Genomic DNA, 12,626 nt, shown 5'->3' on the forward strand with positions numbered 1-12,626 from the left:
GTTTCTATAAAGATCAATTACCCTCTTTCCAGGATTGATGGTCTATTTGATCAACTCCAAGGTTCAAGTTTCTTTTCTATAATAGATCTCCGGTCAGGGTATCACCAACTTAGAGTGAGACAAGAAGACATTCCTAAGGCTGCCTTCTATACTAGGTATGGTCATTACATGTTTCTTGGCATGTCATTTGGTCTCAATAACGCACGAGCCGCATTTATGGACCTTATGAATAGGGTCTTCCATGAATACCTTGATTGTTTTGCCATAGTATTCATACATGACATCCTTATATACTTTAAGACCAGAGAAGAGCATGAACATTATTTAAGAATTACATTGAAACTACTAAGGGAACATCAGTTGTAAGCAAAATTCAACAAATGTGAGTTTTGGCTAAGATTAGCGACCTTCATTGGTGATCTTATCTCCGACCAGGGTGTAAAGGTTGATCCGAAAAAGATTGAGTCAGTAAAGAACTGGCTGAGACCCCTCACTCCTTCATACATCCGGAATTTCTTGGGTTTTGCTAAGTACTATCGCAGGTTTGTTGAGGGCTTTTACTCTATTGCTGCTCCATTGACAACTTTAACAAAGAAGAAGGCAAAATTTGAGTGGTCTGAAACTTGTGAAAAGAGCTTCCAAGAGCTCAAATATCGACTCACTTCAGCCCTAGTTCTCACATTGTCGAGTAGTGGTAAAGGGTGTGTGGTGCCCTTTGATGCTTCGCGAGTAGGTTTGGGATGTGTTCTTATGCAGGATGGCAATGTGATTGCATATGAATCAAGAAAGTTGAAAATCCACGAGAAGATACCCTACCCATGATCTTGATTTAGCTGATGTGGGATTTGTATTAAAACATAGGAGACATTACTTATATGGTGTACATGTTAATATATTTACTGACCATAAAAGTCTTCAGTATGCTTTTACACAGTGAGAATTGAATCTTCGTCAGAGTAGATGGCTAGAGCTGCTCAAGGATTTTGAAATGATTGTCCACTATCACCCAGGTAAGACCAATGTAGCGGATGATGCTTTGATCCGATTGAGCATGTGCAATCTGTAAAATATTGATGATGAGAAGAAGGAGCTAGTTAAAGAGGTACACCAATTGGCTAGGTTAGGTGTACGACTTGTAGCTACTGAATGTAGGGGTGTTTGAGTTCATTCTAGTTCTGAATCCTCATTTGTTGTAGATGTTAAGGCTAAGTAGCATCTCAACCCAATACTCATGGAGTTAAAAGACTCATTGTTGAATAATCTTAATGGATCATTCTTTCTGAGGGGATGGTGTGCTTAAATACCCCATAGCATATTTTGTGTGCCCAATATTGATAATCTGAGAAATAATATTATTGCAGAGGCTCATGGCTCCAGACATTCCATTCATCCAGGTTCCTCCAAGATGTATCATGATCTCTAGGAGATCTATTCATGGGAAGGTAAGAAGCGAGATATTTCTATGTTTGTGGAGGAGTGTTCCAATTCCCAACTGGTTAAGGCTGAACACCTTAAGACTGGAGGTCTTAACCATTCAATTGAGATCCGAAAATGGAAGTGGGAGGCTATTAATATGGACTGTGTGGTTGGTCTGCCCAGGACTAGGAAACTACATGATGCCATTTGGGTCATTGTTGACAGGATGACTAAGTCTGCTCACTTCATTCTAGTGAAGTCTACTTATAGGGACGAAGATTATGCCAAGATATATATTAATGAGATAGTGAGGTCGCATGGGATCCCTTTATCTATCATTTCGGATAGGGGATCTTAGTTCACTTCTCACTTTTGGAGATCTTTCCAAAAGAGCTTGGGTAAACAGGTGAAGTTCAGTATTGGTTTTCATCCTTAGACATATGAACAAGTAGAGCGTACCTTTCATACCCTTGAAGACATGCTGAGATCATGTGTTATGGACTTCAAGGGGAGTTGGAGATGATCACTTGATACTTATTGAGTTCTCTTATAATAATAACTACCATTCCAGTATTGGGATGGCACCTTTTGAAGCACTGTAGGAAAAGAGATGTAGGTCCCCAGTTGGGTGGTTTGAGGTATGAGAATCTTCTATCCTTGGCCCTGAGATCATATATGAGGGTATGGAAAAGGTGAGAATGATCAGTGATAGATTGGCTACTTCTTACAGTCGGCAAAAATCCTATGCTGATAACAGGAAGAGGGCTGTTGAATTCATGGTTGGTGATCAAGTCTACCAGAAGATATAACCCATGAAATGGGTGATGAGGTTTCGTAAGAAAGGGAAGTTGAGTATGAGGTATATAGGTCCTTATGAGGTCTTAGAGCGAGTAGGGAATCTTGCCTATAAATTGAAGTTACCAAATGACATGGCTTCTGTTCATCCAGTGTTTCATGTTTTGATGCTTAAAAAGTGTCTAGGTGATCCATCATCCATCCTGCCTGTTGAGGGGTTTGGAGTCGATGAGAACCTTTCTTATGAAGAGGTTCAGTTGAAATCTTAGATCGCCAAGTGAAACAACTAAGGAACAAGGAGTTTGCCACCGTAGAGGTGTTATCGAGGAACAACCTTGTTGAGGGAGCAACATAGGAGGACGAGGACGACATGATATCCCTTTACCCTCACTTGTTCAGTTATTGAGGTTAAATATACTCTTCCTAAGTCTGATTTTGTTTATGAAACTTAAAATTTTAGTGCATTAGTCAGTTTTTGTGTTTTAAGTCCACAACTGCATGTTTTATACTTGCACTATATGATTTAATATGATATGATGCTTGCGTTCATGTTCTGTTTTTCTATAGCGTTGACATGACTTTTGTGTTGCATGAGTTGTGATGTGCATTGAGTTAAAGTGATATTGAGAACGAAGTTCCTCAATCTAAGATATAACGCTTCAGCTAAGCTTTGAGTGATGTGCATCATCCACAGTAAGTTTTGAATTAGATATTCACAAAATAAAGTCTCAAGTATGTTGATGTGTTTTACGAAAATACCCTCTTTAGGTACACATATTAGGTACGATGCTTCCAAATGTCAAGCCTAGGTACCATGGCATATGATTATTTAAAATGATCATGTTGATTAATAAGTGCCCTTGGACATAGTGAGGGTCCTTGGACAAGAAATGATCAACAACAGATGTGCAAGAGACCAAGAGACCAAACCCCAACCGAATCGGTTAGGGCGGTAAGGGGGCAGGCACGTACGGGTAAAGCCACGTAGGTCCTAGCTTCTTGACCAATCCTAGGCTCTAAAAAACATACCTACATACTTAACTAACCTAGGACTAACTAAAATAAACTAACTAGTGTACCCGAAATCCTAAGACCTAACTAAAGAAACATCATAGTACCTAACCTAGGATGGTCCAAAGGGGTTGGTTATGGTCCTAGTGAATTAGGGATACTTTATTAATTATCCAAGGTCAATTAATTAATTTAGCAACTTAATTAATGAATTAAAAATCGTGGTTAAAACCGAACCATTAGAAAATTTTCAGATTTGGCTATGTCAAATGCTCTCCTATTTTTTATTAATTTAGGAGAGACGTTTTGGTAATTAGCTAATTGATTATTTAATTAAGTGAATTATACTATGTTGAATTAGTTAATAATCAGTTCCTATGACTTAGACTCACGTTATCAAATAGAAACCCTCGACTGAAAAAGGAAACAGTGAACAAACTAAGAAAAACATATCGGTTCTCCTTAGGCGATTTCAAGGCAATTCTTCAAGGTTTTCGTGCAAAGTACAGGGTGATCTTCATAGATTAAATTCTAAGATAAGGTATGAGTTTTATCTCATGGATTCCTTTCCCTAGGAGGCTTGTCAAACAACATTTTGAAATCAAGGAAACCGAAACTAGGGTTGTTCCCAATGAGATTGTCGAATGTTCATCTCCCTAGTTCTCCCTATTTTTTATTCTAGTAGTATGTATAATTCAAATATCGAGCATGTTATTGGTATGTTGTGCTAACTGATCATTATGTGTAGGTTTCTATTATTTGATAATGTCGAATGATACCTATAAGTTAGATCCGTATGATTGAAGTATTATATACATGACATAAGAAATGTTTTAATGCCCAATTGTGTTTGAGAAGATGACATTTTTAAAAGTTGGCTTGCTTAAAATGATGAGATTATTATAGTATATACATGCAGTCAATTGACTTTGCTAGTGATACTATCATGACAAGTGTATAGTGGAAGTTTGGTTTATGCAAATAAATTGGCCTACCATATTATTTCCAAATTATGTAATAGAAATGGACAATGACTAAGTCATACTAATTTTATATGGCAAATATAAATTGTGATGTTCTTGTAAGGCCAAATACATGTTAAAGATGGACTTGAAAAGATGTAACTCAATGAACTCATAACCTAGGGTATGCAAATGATTGGGACAAGTCCCAACATACCCTATCTAAATGAACTTGTGAACATAGAAGTACATTGAATAAGTCCTTATAACTTTCATAAAGAATGATACAAGACTACCACATAACTTGAACAAGATAAGTTGAGTAATGACATAACTAAAAGCTTATGATTTATGAAATTTACCTAGAATGAGGTGTTAAAGGGAGTAGACAAGTCTCACTTGCAACTAAAAAATTATATTAAAAATACTCACATAAGAGTGTGTTAGAAATTGTGAGACAAGTCTCATTCAGACTGTAATGATAATGTAAACTTTTAGTTCACATTCATCAAATATAGAAAGGGATGACAAGTCATCCATTGAGCTAAGCATACCTCATACTAGAAGCAAGTTTCCATAATGTATGAGTCATCTCTAAAGGTGGTAAAGTATGATAAGTTGAGCTATGCACCGATAGACCAATAATGAGCTTATGCAAACACATGTAAATATCATGAGATGAGACTACCAACAAGGTGGATAAGGGTATCTAAATTCTCCTAGTGTTTTAACTATGTTGCCATCATAAGTTACTAGCTAGTGGATCCACCTAAGAAAGCTAGGAAGTATTCAGTTTTACTTATTCCGGTGAACCACCTCTTTTAAGTGTGTAGAAGGCATTGGATTTCATGTTAGCTCACATTATCTATGTCGTTTAATGCAAAAGATTTCTTTAAGAAAGTAAGGAAGTATGAAAGAAAGATCTAGGAAGATGAGGGGTGTTCGGATGGGATGTCCAAAGGGTGATGTTAGACTAAGTAATGACGTAAGTCATTCTTAGTCATTGCACAGAAACATCCCAATGGAAGTCTTAAAATAATACCCTAAGTCCACCTAGCATGTTCAAAGTGAACATGATATCAAAGAAGAAGAAATGTAAGTTCAAAGTGAACTAAGTAAGTAAAAGCATAAGTATATCAAATAATCAGTGTTTGATATGATTAAAGTTTTAACAGTTATTGGCTTATGCCAATAAAGGGAGCAAAACATCATCACTCATCAATTGGAGTATGAATATATGCCCAAAAATATTTATAATATGCAAATGATCAAATAATGGGCATAGCCAATAAACCTTAGCTTATAAAGACTTCTTGCCCAATTTAACAAGAATTGAAGGAATAACTTGTGAGTAGGGTAGTCAATTCATTTCCTTAGTGTTTTGGACTACTTACTTGATTCATTTTAGAAATGGGACTACAATGAATCATGGCACTCATAAGTAAAACATAGTATCAAAGGATATTATAAAACTACACAACTAGAAGAAGAGAGAGACTGAAAAATAAACTAAGTCTAGATTAAGGAGCTCTCGGCTTAAGAGGGAGCAAAAATATTAATTTTTGTTCGAGTTGTTCTAAAATTATGTTCATGATTCCAAGGTCTTATGTTCATACAGAAAATGAGTTTTTGTGCTTTAAATGCCTGAAAATACTCATATTCATAGAAGGATTCATAAATAATGAATTAGGAAAGTGAAGTGACTTGACTTTCCAAAAATGGCATGTTGCTATAGGAAGAGATTTCCTTGATCATGCATAGTTCTTATGTGTTTGTGTGAATACAACCATACTTAGTACAAGTGTGTACTAACCCATATACTATTACTATTTTTATAGGTGCAGGTCCTTCATGAAGATTGATGATTAGTTGAAGCTGTTTCGACTAGTACATCCAGACTTTGGTAGGTCCTCTTGAGTTTGAGGATGCCTACGCTTTATATTCTTGCTTTATTAGATTAGACATAGCTAGTGAATGTTGTCCATAGAATTTCCTATCAAACATTTATTCAAGCTTTTCTATTAAGGCCGGTTTGGTAACTATTAATGATATTATCATTTCATCATTTCGATTGTTCAATCTATTAATAGATGGTTGTTTAGTTTGAGATGTTAGCTTTTAACTCTTATGCATAAATTAGATGAAGTCTAAGCACACTCCAGTAAAGCTAAAAAGATTTTAAAATTTCCACTAAATTTAATTGTATGATTGTGACGAAAGATAAAAAGAGGATTCTTTGCGACCTCTAAGAGGTTAATGACGCCGGTCTCATCTAGGGTCTAGGACCCAGGCGTGACATGAATCCTTATTATGGTTTTTCCATACAAAATGTTACTTTAAATTTTATTGAATTACTGAGGATCATAAGTCAACACTAGCCTCATTATACTTGGAAGGTGATACCTTGGAATGGTACTGATGGCTTTTTCGCAATAAATTGTTAGTTAATTAGGAGCATTTTGCTTAGAAGCTGTTGGTCTGATTTTGAAATTGAGATCGGAAGGCACCAGAGAGACGACTTGCTAAACCTCGGCAAAACACTACAGTTGCGGAATACCAGAGTCATTTTGAAGCAGTGTCAAATTAAATGATGCATTATACAAATGAGGTACTAACCCATCTTTTTAATTGTTGAATTAGGCCTGATATGAATATTGTTGGAATTAGGCCTTATATGAATATTGTTGTTCTAATTCGTGCATCCATGAATTTAAACGAAGCTATACGTTTAGCCTATTTATACGTGAAAAATATTCAACTTGAGCATGTTTCTTTTAAACCTGCTTTCATTAAAACTCCACCACATCGACCTACTCCCACTCAGAAGTATGTAGTCTCAAAGTAGTAAACTATGAACCAGATAGTCCCAGTTACCCAAATAGCATCAAGTTGTCCCCTATGAAATGCCTTACTCTCCTGGAGAGTTACAAAGTCGTCGAGAACATGGTCTCCGCTATTCTTGAGAGGAAAAACACTCTCGAGTTCACAAGTGTATGTCTCTTACCCAACTTCTAGTGTTATATGAAGACTTAGAGGCAGAAGTAACTTTATCCATCCAAGTAGTTTCATATGAAGCCTTAGCCGAGGAATTACAATGTTTGGATGTTCAAGAACACTCTGCTATTACATATCATGCTTTATCTGGAGGAAAGTTTTTCCACTAATCTCGATTTACAAGTCATGTTCATAGGTGTCAGGTGCTTGCGGACAACGCTAGTACTCATAATTTTATTCAAGCAAGTATGGTTAACATTCTTCAGTTGAAAACTGAACAAACACCATGTATTTCAGTGGTGTTAGGAGGTGGATAACGACTAAGATGTGAGGTCCATGCTAGAAAAATTCCAATGACCATACAAGGTATCAATATAGTGGAAGATTATATATTTTATCCCTTCATGGTGTTGATATTGTAGTCGGAGTTTCATGGCTCACAAATATGGGACCTGTCCTAACTTATTATGCGAAGAGAATATTTGAATTCACTCTAAATAGTTCCAAGGTTTCGTGGAAAGAGGACGCATCACTGATGTGCAACCAGTACAATTACATGACTTGAGAAGAATGGATGCTACTGATGCAATTTCCTCCTTTTTCCATCTATAATTGGTATCTCATTGTGAATGTTCATGTACTACTTCGTCTGAGTTAGAAGTGATGCTCAAAACATATGAAGATGTATTTCAGAAACCTTTGGTTTTACCTCATCGACGAAGTTAGGATCACAAAATTTATTTAGTGTGATGTGGAGGACCAGTTAATGTGAAACCGTATTGCTACCCTTATTTTCTAAAGCATGCTATGGAGCAATTAGCGGCTGAAATTCTTAAAGAAGGGATACTAAGGGCTATTACTAGTCAGTTCTTTTCCGATATTTCTGATTCAATAATAAAAAGGCACATGGCGATTTTGTGTCGACTATCGAGCATTAAATGCAATCACAACTCGTGATAGATTTCCAATTCCTACCATTATCGAGAATTTTGATGAATTGAATGGTGCTCGTTATTTCATCAAGTTGGATTTATTGTTAAGTTATCATCAAATTAGGGTCCTTCAAGAAAATTAGGGTCCGTCTAGAGTATTTTCCTATAATTAAATTCTGCACTCATGATGAACATTATGAAATTCTCGTCATGCCATTTAGTCTTACTAATGCGCCCTCTACATTTCACACAACTATGAACGAGATATTCGGACCTTACTTGGGTCGATATGTCCTTGTTTTCTTTGATGATATTTTTATATATAGTCTTACTTGGACTGATCACATGGAAAATTTAGTCGCGGTTCTTCAATTATTATGTCAACATCACTTGTTGGCCAAACAATCCAAAAGTTTTTTGGACATGAATCAGTTGACTACCTAGAATATATTATCTCGTCTCAAGCCCTATCTATTGACCCGGGAGAAGTAGAAACCATCAAGCGATGGGAACCACCTCAAACAGCGAAGGAAGTGCACAGTTTTCTCGGCCTTACAGGTAACTATCGGGCGTTTAGCAAGTTCACTGAGCGGTTGCTAAAGAAAGAGGTTTTCCAATGTACACCAGAAGCTCAAATAGCTTTTGAAACTTTAATGGCTAAATTGGAATCCACCCCTGTATTGGACTTGCCAGATTTTAATCATGAATTTCAAGTAGAGACTGATGCTTTAGGGAAAGGAATTGGTGCTATTATGTATCAAAAAGGGAACACAATTGCATAATTTAGTCAGAAATTAAGTACTAGGATGCAGCAGGATTCAACATATCATCATGACATGTTTACTATTACATAGGTTGTGAGTAAATGGAGCCAATGCCTTTTTGGCATGCGATTTACAATACTAACATATTATCTATCCTTGAAGAACCTCACTAATCAAACCATCTAAATATTGAGCAACAAAAACGTAACTCTCAACAAGTAGGTTATGATTTTCGTATCATATACAAAACTCAAAAACAAAATTTATCTCATGATGCCCTCTCTTGCAATTTAGATGAATCTGTTATGGCCATTTCTGCCAAACCTTTAATCTTGAAAAAGTGTTGAAATCATTGAATCAGTCTCATCAAGAATTATTGTCTATTCAACAACCTTTACAAACAGATGTCAAGAATCATGGGAATTTCCAATTCAAGGATGCATTGTTTTTTTCCAAAGGTAGTTTGGTGATTCCATCAGATGCTCAACTCCGACATAACATATTGTTTCAATTTCATGCCACAAAAATTATAGGGCATGCATATGTAGCACAAATCTATCATAGATTGGCCTCAAATTATTATTGTAGCCACATGTGCAAGGTTGTGAAAACATTTGTTATAACCTGCCAGACATGTCAACTGATGAAAGATACAAACTTGCGTCCAGTCAAATTATTGTAGCCTCTCCCTGTACCAGATAAAGTTTGTGAAGATATTGCAATGGATTTTATCACTTGCCTTTGAAGTTCCAAAAGGAAGACTACTATCCTTACAGTTGTAGATCGTTTGACAAAATATGGTCACTTAATTCGATTACCTTCCACCTTCTCTACTAAACTGGTAGGGGAAGCATTCATAGTGGGTGTAATTTGCCTACTCGACCCTCTTCACACTATTGTCAATGATTGTGATGCACGACTTCTCCATTCATTTTGGCAGGAAATTAATCATTTGCAGGGTTCATCTTTAGCTATGAGTAATGCATATAACCCACAAAAAGACGGATAGTCTGAGTCCCTAAATAGTCTTGAAAAATATTTTTGTTGATATGTTGTTGATGATCCAAGCAAGTGGGTCACAATTCTACCTTGGGTTGAATGATGGTACAATATTTCGTACCAAACATCTGCTGGACAGAGACCATTTCAAGCATGGTATGGGCGAGAACCTCCCACTATAACTCGATATATAATGGGGAGCGCTGCTTGTGAATTGGTGGTAGCTTACTTAATTCATTGTCACAAGGTATTTGGAGTTTTCGAAAGCGAATTTGATCGAAGCACAAACAAGGATGAACATGTATGCTGATAAACATCGAACAAAGCTACTGTTTGCATTGGGTGATTGGAATTTTGTGAAGTTTAAACCATATAGTCAACATTCTATGTGACTCAAAAGGGGTCACAATCTTGAAAGATGATAATTTGGTCCTTTGAAGGTCATTAAGCGCATCGGAGAGGTGCCATATAAATTTGAGTAGCATGTCGTGGCTAAGATACATCATGCATGTCATGTTTTAGTTCTTAAGCGTTGCTTGGGCGAACCTATCCAACAAGTAACACCATTGAAGCTCCAATATTGTCCAAACCATATCGAGATAGATGAATTCAACCTTGAGGACAAGGTCTATTTTCACGAGGGGAGTAATGTTGTGAAATGAATTGATACATCTGTCAATTTGGATTATAAAGAGGATTCATCGAGTGATGATTTCTCCATTAGCAAACTGAGCCAGAGTACCAAACGTGTAGTTCCACCTAAAAGGTTGGATAGTAAGTGTTAGGATTGAACAATATCACATGAGTAGGCAAGAGATAGTTATGAAATTAGTATAGAAGTGTGAAAATGTGGGTAGGAAAGGATAAGGAAGTTATTTGTGATTATTAATCATCTCAGCTCTACCCCTTCTAGACTTACTAGTTTAGATTTCAAGTTCATTTCTATCTTCAATCATTAATCTTACATATGATCATTTGATAATATTCATATTTTCGATACATACAGTATATTGTCAAGAACATTTTATTTTAAGGCAAAGCAATCCTCTAAAATCTTAAAGTGCTATATTTTTTTTGTTATATAAAATTATGCGTCATAGAGAGATTTTGAGTATAAGAAATTCGTTGGTCAGAAGCAATAATATTTGCTGAATTCCAAAAATTTATAAAGAACAAAACCAGGCAAAAAATGACAAAAGAGACTCAAATAGTAATACTCCTTAGTAAAGGGGAATATCACGTCCATACAAGAACATAACTAAATTAAGTAAATTCAAATGGAAGATCTTAAGATCCTTTATTATGAATCCCCATCAATATGTTTTTATCATAGTTTGATGTATCATGTATATGTTTAAAAATGAGCCTAAAATTATTTGTATCATAAATGTGTTTCCTTATAGTATAAGAAATTACTATTGCTTGTCTTTCATATCACCGGTCCAACTTATTTTGAATTGAACCATAGTTATTTTTTTTATTATAGTGTGCAGTTAGAAAGAATTAATTAAATTATCAACCAAGAAGTAAGTCATATCTGAATGTAACTATTCACAACTAGATATTCTAGGACAAAATTCTGATACATAACATGATAAAATCTTACAACATAATTTTGTGCGCACTTGAACCCACAAATATCCACATATAATAATAAAAACATCCCGCTTTTCTAGCAACCATGAAGAAAAAGGCATGTTACTTAACGTATCATTCAAAAACATAGTCTATCATGTTGTATCCAAATTTATAGTTCACAAATTTAATTCAGATAATCCAAAAGAAAGAGTTGTTACTTCTTTATTAAAAAAGGAAATTTTTTTATCCAAATAAACAGTTATTACTACACTAAAAATGATATTTAACAACAATTAATAGTTTAATTATTAGTAAATATGTATTTTCAGAGGTAATTTGTACTTTCTATAAATGGTCTTAAAGATTATAGCGACATTGAATCTAATGAAAATTAATTAATGTCGATAAAGGCTCTAGCACTTTTCATCAATGTGATTATTTATTATCGATAAAAATTATTTTTGTTATTGTGTATTTTGAATTTAGTTTGTTTCATGAAAACTTGATCTCTTATTATGTCAGAAAAATGAGACGAAAATATATGAAAAATTACTTAACTTGCGACAAAAGAAGTGGACTAGTTGTGTCTATACTAATATTCTAGGAAGAGTGCAATGACATACGAAAATGTTTGTACCGAAGAAAAGACAATCAAAATAATATACTAGTTCTGTTAAGCAAGACAATAATCTATTTGGTTCTTTTAAGAGACTTCATCATTGGTTCCGTATCAGTAATCATAGATGTGTTGTGTGCAATCAAATATAGTACAACCAACAAGCAACTTCCCCAAAAATTTTATGTAAAAACCCAGTAAAAGGGACAAAAGCAAAGATAAATTTTCAACCATCCTTACTGGATTTTGTAATAGAATTCCAAAAAAGTCTAAAAATAGAAAATAAAAGAGATGCAATAGATACATGAATCACTATGACTTATTGTACAAGATTAAGTTTGATGAAACAGGAGGAAGAATACTTTGAGGAATGAAACACATTTAATAAGACGTTTAAATTATTTATTTGAATTCGACTCACATATGAAAAAAAAAAACCTTACAAATAATAGTGGCAGAAAGAATTTTTTTTAGTAAAGAACCAAATGGAATAAATTCAGCCATGTCAACAACGTTAAGATCTGTAGAAGAGATATGCAAGAGTAGTAATGTTACACTT

General features: G+C 35.0%; 1 protein-coding gene across 1 annotated transcript; it reads left to right on the forward strand.

Annotated features, from left to right (window-relative positions):
• The first annotated feature begins 8,487 nt into the window (after positions 1-8,487).
• LOC107006216 (uncharacterized mitochondrial protein AtMg00860-like) lies at positions 8,488-8,892 on the forward strand. Its single transcript, XM_015204824.1, has one exon. It carries the CDS (start codon positions 8,488-8,490, stop codon positions 8,890-8,892), a length of 405 nt encoding a protein of 134 aa, XP_015060310.1.
• Positions 8,893-12,626: the final 3,734 nt, after the last annotated feature.

Source organism: Solanum pennellii, chromosome 12 (assembly GCF_001406875.1).
Source record: "Solanum pennellii chromosome 12, SPENNV200".
Taxonomy (NCBI): Eukaryota; Viridiplantae; Streptophyta; class Magnoliopsida; order Solanales; family Solanaceae; genus Solanum; species Solanum pennellii.